The following is a 15,078-nucleotide window of genomic DNA, read 5'->3' as shown; positions in this document are numbered from 1 at the left end:
AAAAAGCATCGTGTACAATATTTCAGGTGGAAAGGACTACATTCACCATGGACAAGTGACTGAAATTATTGGAATAATTTTTACTTTTTCTTTTCTTTTTTTAAACTTTTGCACTGGTCTAGAAAAGGAAAAGAAGGTATTGCAGGCAGCATTCACTATCATTTGATGGTGGCCTTCCCAACCACAAAGAAGATCCAGCTAATGCAGTGGGGGTGCTTATATAATATAATTATTATATGGGTGTTTAAATAATTTTTTTCTCTGTTGTTTGTTTACGTGACCTATATTTTTTTTTCCTGGTGCCAACAGGAAAGGTGCCAACACTTGCTTTTCCTAACACCACATCTATTTCTGGTAGAGAATTTAGTATGGACTGTTGGTAAACAAAGAGAGCTATCTCCATTCAATGCTGTATTTAAAAGTATGGTAACATATTAAGAATCCACTGAAGGCGCAGCTGCCACCTAGCTGTGTGTAGATGATCCCAAGTAGGACATCAAGTTTCTAAATATATGTAACTGCTGAAAGGGAATAGGAACTTAACCTGGGGCTCCATTACACGCATCCTTGAGTTATCCCAGGAATAAGAGGCGGGGAAACAACTGAGTTAAAATTCATGTTAACTTGGTATCACTACTATTGTAATCTGAGTTAATAAGAGCTTTTCTAGTAACATGCCCAAAACACAGTGTTATTTAACACTACCTCTGCATTTTCCTTTTTCTGGATCCCTTCATATGTTGCCCCTTCTTTAGGCTGAGGTATACGAGGGGCCTTACCGTCAGCAATTAGATGTACAGCTTCCACCTAAGCGAAAAAGTAACAGATTTAATGTTAGCTTGGCTCACCCCTTTTCCTCATTCATACTTGCGAATGACAGCAAAAGACTTTCTGCCACAAGGGGAACTGGTTTATTTTTAAAACCTAGGATTTCCAAAATCTAGGGGACCAATGCTGCACTGATTAACATACATATATGCTTAAACTTCTTTGAGAAAAGAAATAGCCTCAGAAATTTGATGGGAGTACCTAGTCACCAAACATATAGCAGCTACCTAAATTCTGCAGGACCATAACGTGGCTCTGTATGACTGCATCCAACTCTTTCCTTTTTCTTTCTGCAAATAGTTATTTCTCTGCATTTAAACAGAGAGAGAAAAAATTTCTCTAACGATCCATGCTGAGTATTTTTTATGCATTTTCTTCTCTTCATTTCAAAACAAAACAAAAAAGGACAAGCATACAAAATCCAAAGCCAATCCACCAGGGCTCTGAATTTAAAACACCATCCCCCTTTTTTTTTCAACCTCACCCCTAACTTTCTGTTCTCTCTGAGCCTGTAAAAAATTTCACCTTGTAAAGACATTCAAGAAATCTGTGGAAAGAGCTGCATTCCAGACAAATCTGACTTCTTGCCTCCTGTGGAAACAGGATATGCTCTGCCCGCTGCCAGCAACAAATATTCTGAGGCCACCTCCTCAGCTGTCGTGAAGCAGCACAGCTCCATTGAAGTCTAGGATTCGGCTGAGCACCACAAGCTCTGTCTTTCCAAATGTATGCATCTTGTCTATATTTCCTTTACTTTCAAACTCCAGCAGATGCTTTTCTTTTACTCTTAAAATGTTGGTAATTAGTACAGCTAAACATACCATAGCCTTTATTCCTTCTGGGAAGAGAAAACGGTTATACAGGTCATCCACAGTATCGTTTTGGCCAACATCACATTCTCGCTGCAGAAGTATTGGTCCAGTGTCCAAACCATCATCAGCCCAAAAAATAGTAAATCCTGCTTTCTTATCTCCTTGAATTAAAGTCCTGGACATAAAAAAAAAACCTTACAGTAAATACAGACAGTGTGAAAGTAGTCAGGGATATCAACCCATCCGTTACACATTCATTTGCTTTAAGTAGATACAAAAGAAAATCCTAACCGTCTTTAATACTAGTTTCATTGCTCATTTCATAGTCAGAAACCCAGTTTTGATACTGTTGATGTGTGATCACATCTGTGATGTGCATCAGAAATGCTGCAACTGAATCCAGGGTGTCTATCAAACAGTTCATTGTGATAATTATTTTTAAAGTATTATTAGTGGTAAGACACACAGAGCAAAAGGTGTGCAATAATTATGACATAATTGAAAGATGGAAGCATCTGGACAGCATATTATCCGAATAATTCATAGTTTACTGTAATTAGCTAAGCCTCACAACTTATCTGTAGGTCAGCAAGGGAAGTACAGTTGCCCCACAGCTGAGAAAGAGCTAAACCCAGAGTGGAAAATGATGGATATGCAACTGTTTAAGGAAAAGTTATTAAGGGAATTTATATCCAGCCAGATTCTCAGCTGCTGTGAATGAACATAGCACTGCTTACAATAGACCTATGCCGATTTACATCAGCTCAGGATCTGCCTCTGAATCTGAAGGGAACTTCAGCCACTTAGATTTCCAGTTCTCCTTTGGAGCTGCATGTGCCTCAGAATGATGTATAATCAAACACAAGTGTGTTTAAGGGAGCAGCCAGAAATGGAGAGATCTGTATCTTTCCTACATGCTTTTAACCATTTGTCTGCATGCAAACACCAATGCCATTTTCTGTAAGACCTATCTCATGTAAATATTCCCTTGGCAGTCCATGTTGTAACAGGATCATCTGAGATCTGGCTTATACACATGAAAAATCACTATTAATCGTAAGCACTGAAAACTACATTATTAAAAGGAGTAAAGCACACATTTGTGCAGAACGAGGGACAAGCTCTAAAGACAACTGGGGAAGTTGGCAGGTTCACAAAAGTGAAAGCTTACAGATGTTTGGCTAGCCCATATCATATCTTTCACACATTTAAGCAGCATCTCTTCTGTGTTATATTATGTACGAATGCCGAAAGAGCACCCTGGTGAGAAATGCACGTCCTCTGCATGGCTGGAGGAGAAGAAGGCACCACGGGCAAATGTCCCTGATGCTGAATAGGTGACAGGATGAGAACTGCTGTGTGCCCTCTCCTCTGCCCACCAGCTCCCTCCGCAGACAGCTGCTGGTAAAGTGGCAGTAGCTGGAAGAGGCTATAAAGGATGGAGTGAGAAACCCTCAAAGGCCCAGGACCCTTGTTTGTGCCTGGTGCCCCTTTAGCCATGCCTAATTCCCACAGGCTTTCTCGGTCATTCTTGGGGGGGGGGGGAAAGAGTCTGATCAGCACGAGGGCTGTAGCCACAACAGCTGAAAGAAGTTGTGATGAGAGCAAGGGGTGCGAGGGTGAAACACGAGAATGGTCAGCCAAGGCCAAACCAAGGCCAAATCCGAGCTTAGTTTAAAGGTCTTACGACAACAGCCTTTACCTGAGAGGGGCAGGAACAGGTGCTTACAGAAGGAATATGCAAAATAGGGCAAGACTCGGTGATACACCATCGGGATACATTCCCGTTTGCGGAAACCTTCACCTCAGAAACTTCCTGAAAGAGAGTTTGTATCTACATCTTCCTGGGGAATAGATCTTGATGAACGTTTCCTCCATGAAAACATCCTTCTAGAGCTCTCTAGATGTGCAGTTCCACAGTTTAATAACAGACTGCATGGAGTAGAAGTACCTCCTTTTTTAGTCAAATCCTACTACCTGATCTCTTTGCTGACTGCCCCCTAACTTTTGATTAAGAAGCAATCATTCCTTATTCACCTTCCCATGTCTTTCATGGCTTAAATGCACTGCTGGCATATTTCCTTCCCAATGACCTCTTTTCCTGTCTGAAGACTCCTAGATTTCTCTCCCATCATGTGGAAGCTGTTCTATACCTTTGACCATCTTTCTTAGCCTTTTCTGAAGCATTTCTAGCTCTTTCATGTCCTAACTGAGATGCAGACAGTATTTAAGATCCTTCCATGGTCTCATTTCCGAGTAACAACAACTAACTTAAATTTTATTGCTGCTTACATATAGTTAGTTTTTCTCCCCCCTTATGTACATTATCTTATATTTTTTAACTTTGAATTTGACCACCCATTTTCTTAATCTCACTTTCACATTATCACCTTTACCCATTTGTGTAGAAACTGTATTCTTTATTACAGATTGAAATCAGAGTGACTGGTCTATAGTTTCCTGGCTTTTCCTCTGAGCCCGTTTAAAACTGGTATTGCTCTTGTTGTTTTCCAGTCCCCTGCACCAACACAATCTGAAGGAACAGAAACCTGCGGAACCTTTGCTTGAAAGTCCCGAGAAGAGATTCTTATTCATTCATCGGTTTATCTAAAATCTCTTTCACTCACAGTTCAGCTCAAGAGAATTGTTCTGACTTATTCTACACAAAGAAGGGCTGTATGGTGGTAACGTCTTAAATAGCAGGAAATACAGATTTCCTGCTATGGTGTTCTCTTTGATAAGCACCTTTTTTATGTCAAACACCTATATCACCCTATATACCTCCCACCTTGAATGCATTTGAAAAAATGGTTATTATTCAATTTTATGCCTTTAAAAGCTGGTTCTCTGTTTCTTTTCTGGACTGCCTTACTCTCATTTTACATCTAATTTGCCAGAGTTTATGCTCTTTTTTATTTTACGCACTTGGACACAACTGCCACTTTTTGAAGGATTTCCTTATGTCTCTAATAGTATCCTTTATTCCTCTGTTTAAGTACTTCAGTTTAGCATTTTTTCCACTAAGGATTTAAAAAAAAAAAAAACGAAATATGCCTTTACTTTGAATCTACAACATTGTGTCTTTAGCTAATCATCATGCTGCCTGTAAGATTCTTTTAAAATTGTTTCTTCATACTTAGACAATTTCTTATTGAATTTAAACACTGTGATAATGGCATTTCTGTTGCCACAAGAATGCTACATCTGAGTCTACTGTGGTCATTATTGCAGTGTAGTTCTTTCACAGTAACATTTTGAATCTATCCGTGCATTGCCTAGGAAGACAGTAAGATAAGGTTTTACTCTTGTGGATTCTTTTCTCTCTTCTCCCTTCCCTTCCCTTCTGTGAAATCTCAGGCTCTGCATCAAGCCCTGTTGTGACAGTGACCTAGTGTTTGTGGGGGACGAGCTAGGAGGGCAGTGTCCTGCCTATGAAAACTACAGATTGTCGATTTGCCTGTGTGAGTAAATTATGTGAATGTATAGATCACATCACTGATCTTCCCAGAATAACAGCTGCAGTTGCACTGGAAATCACAATGAATCTTAGGTATGAAGTGCAGTTCATGAACCAAATACTCAGCTGCTTCAGAGAAGTTCCTTCAGGGCAGTTGCAAGTCAACAGAACCGTGCTAGCATTTACATGAGTAATGGGTACAGACCAACATCCTAACATGACATACACAATAGTTTTGATGAACAAAACTCACCAGTTGATTGCAGAAGCTCCTCGGTGGCGTGGTAGGATGGATGGATGGTAAATAATTGAGCCATGTTTTGGGCAGTCAATAACATCCATGGGGATGAACTGTGTACAGAAGGGAAGGACATTTAGCTCTGCTCCAACCGATTTGTAGGCTGCAACTACTTCCTGGATAGGCTTGCCTTTAGCTCTCCATCTGGGGAACTTAAAAACAGGAGTGCCGTCCTTCTCCGCTGCCAGTGCTGAGGGGCAAGAACAATTTTCTTTTTTAATTCATATTTTGTGTTAAAAATTCAAACTTGAAATCAGAGAGATATTGCATGACAACTCAAGCAGATCATCAAGTGTATGATTACAGAGTGCCCTTTGTACTGTTCTGTTATTTAAAAACCTTTGCATTTGGATATATTTTATTAAGTCTGTCTTTGATTCTCACTCCTACAGCTTATATCATTCTCAACTTTAAGTGCACTCTTATGACTTGACTAATAAGTACCAGTGAAAGCAGAAAAGAATGATGAATGCTATTGATTATTTAACAGTGACACTTCATTTCCTGTCCAGTCATTACATTTGCCTGCAACAGGTTTGTTTTAGCAGAACTTAATTTTCCACATCAGCAATTTGTATGTGAATATGACTACGTACAGCTAAGATTCACTCAAGTCAGCAGCGTTTTGCCATGTGGTGCAAATAATTAGAGATGCTAGAGGCCTTCAGTATTTCTTCAAAATTCTGTTTATTGATGCCTTCTGGATATGCTTCCATTTATCTGTGAGACCCACAGCTACACCCAAAATTAGGCTCAAAGGTGAGAAAAAACAACTGCACTAATTGCAGAGAGAATTTTTAGGTATTTAATAAATTCTATTGTGCAACTGCTTAATAACTCAACAGAGAGAGTAGGATAGTAGAGTCAAACTCTACTTCTGTTGAGTTGTACGTGTAACAGGAAGAAAAGGGAAAACAAGAAGAGGTGTGGAAAATTCACCTAATTTAATTTGTATTTCTAAACACATTTTTGTACTTTCCTTTCTTTTTCATTTCTGACACTGGATCTTGAGTTTGACCTGAAGTATCTTTAGCCTACTAACCTAGGTCTTAAGTAAATACTTAAATATCATTCCACGGACATTAGCGTGTACTGCAATTGCTTTTAGAAATAAAATCGTAGCTGTCTGAGGATATAGAAACATTAGCAATTTTCACTTGCGACTTAAGCTGTTTGAGTCATCTGGAAGTAAAAAGCAACAAAGTATCTAGTAATTTTTTTTTTTTTTTCATTAGGAGAGCAATAAACTAATTCTATGGTTTAGTTAAAATAAATATATGATTGAAATCAGTGGAAGATTTGCTTAGTTACATCTGCTAGTGTAATAACTGTACAACAACAGTTTATATCATGTAACCAAGTATTATGGTATGCTTCCAGAGCTGGATAGTTGAACTGTCTTTTTCTAAACTAATAGTTGCCTTCTCTAACTCCTCCAAAGTGTGATTAAATCTTTTAATGAGGTAGAGTTACAGAATATAATAAACTTGAGAACTATATGCTCGTTTTGGAGTGCCATAGCCCAAGTAAGCAAAATTTATGTTTGATTCTTCCCTCATAAGAGTTCTGTAAAAACATGTCAGGACTTGAAAAAAAAAAAAAAAAATTACTCAAGGCAACTCATGGAATGTAGTTTTAATTTCTGATTATCCATAAAGGTATATTCCATCCTGGCACTTCTATTTCCTAATCATATTAATTCACTGGTTTTGCGCCATTGAAAAAAAAAGAAGTTACAATTCAGATGATTCCAAAGTAGCTTCTTTGTCACATTGGGTTCTGCCGTATGAGTACAATTCTGAATACCTGTCAGGCAACAACTCTTCCTTTAGGAAGTCTAGAAAATCCTTATGCATCCTGGCAATGGGAAAAGGGAGAGCAAAGCCTCCTCTACCCTTTCCAATGGGTTTTCCATAGTCCTGGTGGAAGAGAAATAGGCTCTGCAGGTACACTGCCGCATGCGAGCTTGTCAGAAAGGGCAGAAAGCCAGGGATAAACTGTCTTGGCTTCATGCCTTGAGTGTCCCAGACAGCACAGTGAAACAGGTGACAGACATTTGTGCTTGAGTACAGGCTCAGCAGCTATTTGCTTTAAGATACAGATCTAGTTCAGGATGATTACCTCTAGGATGTTCATTCAAATAAGGTACCCAGATTAATTTATTTTTTAAATATCATAATGTATGGCCCTGTATGGTTAGAAACAACTTTTAAATACTGACTAACTAAGAAAGTTAAACCAGTTCTGGGAGTTGTGTTTGTTAAAGCATAGTTCTTGTGCTGAATCCAGTGTAATAAAGGCAATACATGCAAGTCATTCCCATATAGATACCACCTTCTCACGAAAAGGCATGTTTGTTATGTATGCCTGTAATTTTAACATTTGGATTAAGGTTACACTTACCCAAAGGATCAGCTTGTCCATTCTTGTCAGGCACTGTGAATACTCCCACGACTTTATGGCCCTCTTTTCTCAGCTTGTTGTAAACTTCTTGTCCAAAAATACTTTGACCTATAAGGGCTAGCTTTAGCTTATGTTGATAAGCCTGGTAAAAAGAATTAAAACAAGCCATGTTCTAGGATGCAAAGAAAATACATTGTTGCTTACATTTCTCTCTTGCTCCTTCTTGATCAATGTTCATTTCGATTTAAAATGGAATAGTCTTTTTACGCCAATCACCTTTGAAGGAATAATAATCAATTTTTTGAGATCAATGACAGGCAATGTGCAATTCAGAGAGAACACACAACAAAAAAGTATCATCTGATACCGTCACTGATATTTACATTGCTTTCCCAGTATTTTCCTTAGACAGACCCACTGCTTGTTACAAGAGGCATAACAGGCTGCATGATCTTATTCGTAGCCAGAACTAATATGACAAGAAATGAAAATACATTTTTTTGAAACATAAAACACTTTTTCTAGGCACAACTTAGGTGCCTGGAACATGCCCTCTAAATCCCTATAATTAAATGGTGGCATATTATTTGTGGTTAACATGTATAGGCTACAGAAGACAAGCCTGCATTGTTCCTGCCAAGTTAAAGGTAATGATCATCCATTTGATCCTCCTACAAGGAAATACTGCAAGGTTCCTTTGTTTGACTTCCACTGCCTTCTGCGTTTGCATCCCGGTACACTGGACACATGCTTTTAAGCTTCTTCAGACTGAGTGGGTGCCAATAACTGCCCCAACTTTTTATTTTTAGGATAGTTAGAATCACAACACTACCATGATATGAGGATATTACGTACTGCTATGTTAAGTGCTTGCACCCTGAGAAAACTACAAATTCCTTCAGAGTCCCTTCAGGTTTAGGGGACCATTGTGCTCCTCTCCCACCATACCTCCAGTCCCTCGCCTCTAACACCTCCTTTATCCCAGAACTGGTATTCCTGTAGCTGCAAGAACTGGATTAGGGTACTGAGGTAGGGAGGCACTGACCTGACAAAACGCAGCTTATTCTTAACTGGATCTATTCACTGATCTAGTTCATTGCACTGCCACAAGTCCTAACGCAGGTCCAGCGGGGGAGCAGGAGTGAGCATGCAGGCACTGGCAGAAGGGTGGAACTGTCCCTATAAGCAGTGCCTTTGCATTTTTCATCAGCTTCTGGAAACTGAAAACTGGAAACCTTTGAAAAACAAATGTACTAGCAGACCTGGTTATGAAGGAAAGGTCCAGACAGAATAAACAGAAAACTTACCTTCCCCAGAGCTGAATCTAGTAGAAACTATTCCTAGACTCAAACCATTAAAGAACCCTCCTCTCAGGAGGCCTGAATCAAAGGTAGAAAATAAATCCACATACTCACCACCTTTATTCTTAACTTCATCTTTCCCAACTGGACTTTGAATTTAATTTTTTTGAATGACCGATCAGATGCCATAAGCTCAGAATGACAGAGAGGAATCAAAGCACTGTTTGAATATCTTAACCACCAGCATTTGTTCTGTATGTTTGCACTTGCACGTTTTCCTCTTCCCTCCTCTTTTGCCTTTCCTACGGTGGCTGGGACATGAGGATACCTTGACTAAGTGGGTTGTTGATTGGATACCAAATGGTCTGGACTGCCCATCAGATCATACGACAAATTCTATGACAAACAGAAATGTCCTGAAACACAGGATACTCAAAACCACAATCCATTTCACTGCAATTCATTCCACAGCTGAAATATTATGGATGTATTTTACTGTTTTCAAATTACATTTTAGTGGTGCAGCTAGCCTCAGAAAAGGGAGTTATGAAATGGTAGGTTCCATTAGAGGAATATTGAAGTGTGCTTTTTATTTTTTATATAAAAGAATAGGAGATAACTATTTGTCCAGAGACAATATTTGCCCTCAGAATGAAACTGCATAGTAAAATTGTCCCTTAGTCAGCACTAGAGCAACTGCAGTAGTAACAAGTAGCAAGATGCAAAGGTGGACATAGCTCAGGCTCTTGCAAAATCAGATTGTTGTAGTTGGCTGGTAAAAAATGTCTGTGAGACTGGTGATGATAATAGTACTAACCAATGCTGCACTGTTGGCAGTATTGCCTAAAATATGTCCACTATTTTGTTCTTAATAAAGACAAGAGCTTGTTCTGAATTACAATAAGAACAACTTATCCTTGCAATCTTTGTCTAGCAAGGCCCAATGGATGCAGGTAGATCTCATTACCAATGCTTTATGACTGATACCTTTGCTTTTACAGCAGAAATGTTGCTGCATTATAAAAAGTAATAATCAGATTTTCCTAATCACTTAATTATTTTAAATATAGCAGGCAAGTTGGCGAAAGATTAACCTGATGGATAACTGAACATGTTTGGTATGGTATGAAATCCTCTGATTTCTGTACAGTGCTAATTTGCAGCGGAAGCCCAACCAGTACATTGAAGAAACATTAAAGATAGCACAGATGAGAGTTACTTATTCTACTTTCGCCCTTTTGTTAACATCTTTCAGTAAGAACACAAGACTGGAAGGGATGTCCTTAGATAACAAATCTAGTCCTCTGCCATCACAAGCAATCATGTCATATGATTGCTTTGGTAAATTTATCCGACCTCCATTTTAAAGTATTTTACTCACTGCTGTACTCTGTTGCTTTTCTGATACTTGGCTCATCTTCTTGTAATTTTCAGTCCAAATTTATCTCCACTTTAAGAGCTACTTTTTCTCCACTTATTCACGAAGTGTTAATAACATATGCATCCCCTATTCCTAAACGTAACTTTTAGTTCATGTTTCCCTGTTAATAAATCTGATTCTCATGTTACATGGAACTGCATACCAGTTTCTGTTCCAAATCATGAGTTGCTGTAAATCAACATAGTTTCAGTAAAGCTACACGTGCTTAACTTGTGCTAGTTGTGGAACTGAGTCAACAAATGGTGAGAAGTAACCAGAGAACACAGACTCCAAAAGAACAACAAAAAAAAAAAACTGGCAAAATTGAGAAGATTGCAGCCTGGCTAAGTCCCATTTCTTCATTGTAGTGCACAAAAAGATTAGCCTAACAGCAAATCAGCTCTGCTGTCTCACACTTACATAAAGTTACTCAAATGGAGACTGATTTCAATTGCAAGATGGATCTCATAACTGTGCTATGACCAATGATTCTTGAGTTACTTCTCCAATGAATGATACATGTGTATTGCATGATTTCTATTAACATCTGGCTTAGACGTGGCAATTTGCTTGTAGTGCATTAACATGTACACTGTCACCAGTAGAAAGCAGGAGCCAAATCCATAAGTCAGCCATGCACAGGATTTCTACTGAGTTAAAAAAAAAAAAAAAGAAAAGAAATCCCGTATGTGGAAGGGCTTGCATGATCTGACCACAAATTCAATCCTTCATTTTTTGTCTTATTTGAAAAATGACAGTTGAGCAACTGCACGAGATCTTATAGCCACCCTGTATCTTATTTTGGAAATTCTCCTCAAGCATTTTTAGGTAAGATAAGTTAGACCTGTGAAGTGGGAAATCCTTTTAGAAGAATTTAATGTGGACATAACACCCAATTAAAATTGAAAGTTCTACAAGATTACACAGAAATGAAAAACATTTTGGTGTTTTCTTTCTTATAGAAATGGCACATTTTGGCCAGCACACCATCACTAGTGTTCATCAAGAAGATGTAGAAAGGAAGCTCATTAAAGAACAGTAAAACAACCTTGTTGTTGAATAATGTGCTACATGGATACTGGATCATTATCACTAACACGTACAAAGATTAAACTTTTTATTGTTTCTGTCAGTGATGTTAAGAGGGTATATTAGATTTCTTTTGCAGTTACCTGGCTGACTACGGACGTACAACATTCATTAACAGATGCACGGGAAGGTTAATGGTCACGTAGTATCAGAGTGGATCTTTTGCTGTACTTTTGTAAGATTACCCAGTTCCTAGTTATGGCAAACAATGCAGCTCCGGTGGCTTAAAGAGGTCTGGCCTTTCTTTTATTACTTTAGTAATCACAGGAGAATGCAGTTGTTATGACAAGTGCTACCAAAAGAGAAGAATTTAGAAGTTGGTGCTCACTCTACTGTAATTCTGTTGTTTTCATTGTCTGAACTTTTAATTTCTTCTTTAACCTTCTATTTTGCTTATATTATAACACACATTAATATTAATTCTGTTTTCCTGACTCAAGTGCTCCCAATTTGGATGAAGAAAATAAAATAAAGGTAAGGAGCACAAAACCTGAGAACTACAAGCCTTGTACAAGCAGTCTTATCTTGAACGCTCAACTTCTCTGAAAGTCCACTTTTTTTTCACTGCATCAATATGAAAGCGCAGATTTAAGTTTAACTTCCCTATTTAAAAATTCTGGCCATATCATCTGTTGACACAGTACTGGAATTTATTTTGCAATGGCTCATTAAAAGATAAACAGTATTTTAATGTTTGCTTCCATTCTGGTTCTTTTTTCCCTCCAAAACACCTAACCAAAAATAAAACTAATAAATACAATTAAGCACTGCATAGAGAAGCAGCCTGACAAATGCAGGTAACTATCTTGTCAAGTTCTAGTTCCTAAAAATGGAAGACAAGTCCAAGAGCTACATTTTCTTCTCTCAGAAGAGTCTAATGTTACAAAACCTATCCATGGGAGAATACTTATTTCATAGATAAAAATAGTTTTCTGTTACTGCCTCTTTTCTATGTGTGTCTAACATTCAATTGGTTATAACTTTCTAATCAAATTTCTTGAAGGTTAACATTTAGTAACTGCTACTCTGGTTATGAAGCTTACTATCAAAAAGATTACAACATTTTATTTATTCTGCATAAGAATTTAGTGAAGCTAGTAAATATTTTAATGTTATATCTTTTTTAAAAATGAATGTAGAATTATGCCTCCTTTGAAAAGCAGTACTGCAACTTTATTTCTATTGAGGACCCCCCTACATGCGCTAAATTCCAGTGCCTCCAAATAGAAACCTGTTGTAGAGCCTCCCCTCCCACCTACACATCTATGGGCAATGCGTTCTCATCAGTCATTCATTCTCATTTTTTGGTACTGCTGATTGTATTTCCAAAAAGCTTGTGTTAAATCTCTTTATTCTAACCCCTTCCATGTAGATATCTTAGTAGGACCGCTGTCCTCACGCTAAATCAGGCAGTCAAACATGAAACAAAGAACACTCTTTAGGAAAGAAAAAATCTTCTCCCAGCCTTATTCAGCTTGCCAGACCTACACATCTGGACAATTTGGATCGGGCAAGGCTTTTGGGGAGCGGTTACTTGCAGGAGTTCTGCAGTCTATATATTTAACAGGACGTAAAGAATAGCTTGGAACAAATGCGCAGAGCTGTAAAAAACTAAACCGTGGGGTGCAGAGAATTTAGGCCACAACTTCAACCCTGAGCAACCCACCATCCCAGAGCTAGGAACTGGCGATGAGAAGGTCACAAACTAAACACTCCTCCTAGGCCAAAGTGTGGGGCTTCTCTGGCACTGGAAAAGGGCATGGTCCTTCCTAACTGAGAAGGCAACCTTCAGCTTCTCACAGGGCAAATCCAGCATGAGGGAGGCAGCGAACAGCCACACTCACATTGTTCTCGACACACGATTACTGGGGATTACCACAGCATCGCTGGTGCCTGTTCCCTGCAGCTTCCAGGCACATCCCTGCAAGATGCAGCGCCCAGATGATGGCTGCGATCCCGCTCGCAGACCAGCCGGGCAAGATGCTGCTGCACCCAAACCAAGCCCTCTCCCGAACCCTCCCGACCTTCCCGTGCCTGTACGCGCTTTACCAAAACCCCGGCAGCGACAATACGCATCACTCCTGATGCCCCCTCCCGCCACCTCCCCCTCCTAGCTCGGCCCCCGGCTGCCCTCCGACCGGGGCGGCACGCCGAGGAGCGGTCCCCGCCGCTCGACCCCGGCACGGCACGGCACGGCACGGCACGGCACGGCACGGCACGGGGGGGCCCACGTCCCCCGCTGCCCGCCCCACACTACTCACCGCGGCCGTCGTGCAGATCGTCCGCAGCAGCCGGGGGGCTGTCCGCAGCATCTTGCGGAGCGCCGCCGGGCCCCCGGCTCTCTCGGCCGCCCGGCAAAAACCGAGCCGGCACCGCGGCCGCGGCGGACCGCCTCGTCTGATGCAACCCGCGCCGATGCCGCTGGCGCCCCGCCAGCGCATGCATCCGCGGCCGCGGCGGCGCGCCCCCGCTCGGGCCCGCGGGGACCGGCGCGGCGGGTGGAGGGGGGAAGCCCCGCACCTGCCGCTCCCGCTCCCGCCGCGCCCCCCCCCGCCCCCGCTCCCTTGGCGGCTGCACGGCGGGACCGGCCCCGGCGCCGGGGGAACGGCGGGGGTCGCAGGGGGCGTGCAGCCCCGGGGAGGGGCGTGCAGCCAGGCAAGCGCCTCTGCCCCCCCCCCGCCCCGGCTTCCCCCCGCGAGGCGCAGCCCCCGGAGAGGGGCTGTGCTCTGCCCGCTGCTGCCCACGGGGCCCGAAGGCAGGGACTAGCGGGGTGGCGTGAGGGGCTTCCGGCCCACGCGGACACGAGTCACGGCCACCTGGGCGGCATTTTGTGGTCCGAGGCCGCCGGCACTGCCCTGCCGGGGGGGCCAGTACGGCCCCTGCCCGCTTACGGCCTCAGAGGGGGCAGAGCCGGCATCGCCAGTTTCGTCCTCTCTGCCCGGGTGGTCGGGGAGACATTCATGAGAACCTGCTGTGACAGTCGAAGGATCATGTAGATTATCGACATTAATTTTCAGTTTATTGCATGCCAGAAATGCCAGTAACGAGGTTAAAAAACATTAATGACTTTCTGGAACTCCGTATCGCGAACATCGCCAGGCATTTTTAAAGCAGCTCATTCTACTTAATAATTAAAAAAAATCTTCTAGCATTTGAGGTCATCTATTAACATAACTGTTTCAACATCAATATTTTTCTAAAGTCGCAACAAAATCTTCTTGTCAGAGGTACGGAGAAGATCTTGAAAATACAAATTCAAAGTGCTAAAAAAAATCAGAAGGCAAACGAAAATGACCCCCAAAGGGGTATGAATAGCAAACCCGAAAGCAGGTAGCATGGCAGTAGTATAAGCATCACTGCAAACTGCGTCAGGTTTAAACCCCAGCAAGACTTAATCTTAAAGAACAAGGGTGGGCAAAAGGCTGAAATACTCTCTGTTCCTGTCAAGAAAACAAGGAAGGGAAAACCAG

General features: G+C 41.2%; 1 protein-coding gene across 1 annotated transcript in view; it reads right to left on the bottom strand.

Annotated features, from left to right (window-relative positions):
• Nucleotides 1-14,049, bottom strand: part of ALDH1L2 (aldehyde dehydrogenase 1 family member L2) — a 36,536-nt gene extending 22,487 nt beyond the window's left edge. Inside the window, exons 1-5 of the mRNA XM_076339311.1 lie at nucleotides 13,870-14,049; nucleotides 7,799-7,940; nucleotides 5,351-5,585; nucleotides 1,650-1,815; nucleotides 706-807 (exon numbers count right to left, since the gene is read on the bottom strand). Coding sequence (XP_076195426.1) covers nucleotides 706-807; nucleotides 1,650-1,815; nucleotides 5,351-5,585; nucleotides 7,799-7,940; nucleotides 13,870-14,049 — 825 coding nt within the window. The remainder of the gene's footprint in view (nucleotides 1-705; nucleotides 808-1,649; nucleotides 1,816-5,350; nucleotides 5,586-7,798; nucleotides 7,941-13,869) is intronic.
• Nucleotides 14,050-15,078: the final 1,029 nt, after the last annotated feature.

This window comes from Aptenodytes patagonicus, chromosome 1 (assembly GCF_965638725.1).
Source record: "Aptenodytes patagonicus chromosome 1, bAptPat1.pri.cur, whole genome shotgun sequence".
Lineage (NCBI taxonomy): Eukaryota > Metazoa > Chordata > Aves > Sphenisciformes > Spheniscidae > Aptenodytes > Aptenodytes patagonicus.
This window is presented reverse-complemented; position numbering and strand designations above follow the sequence as displayed.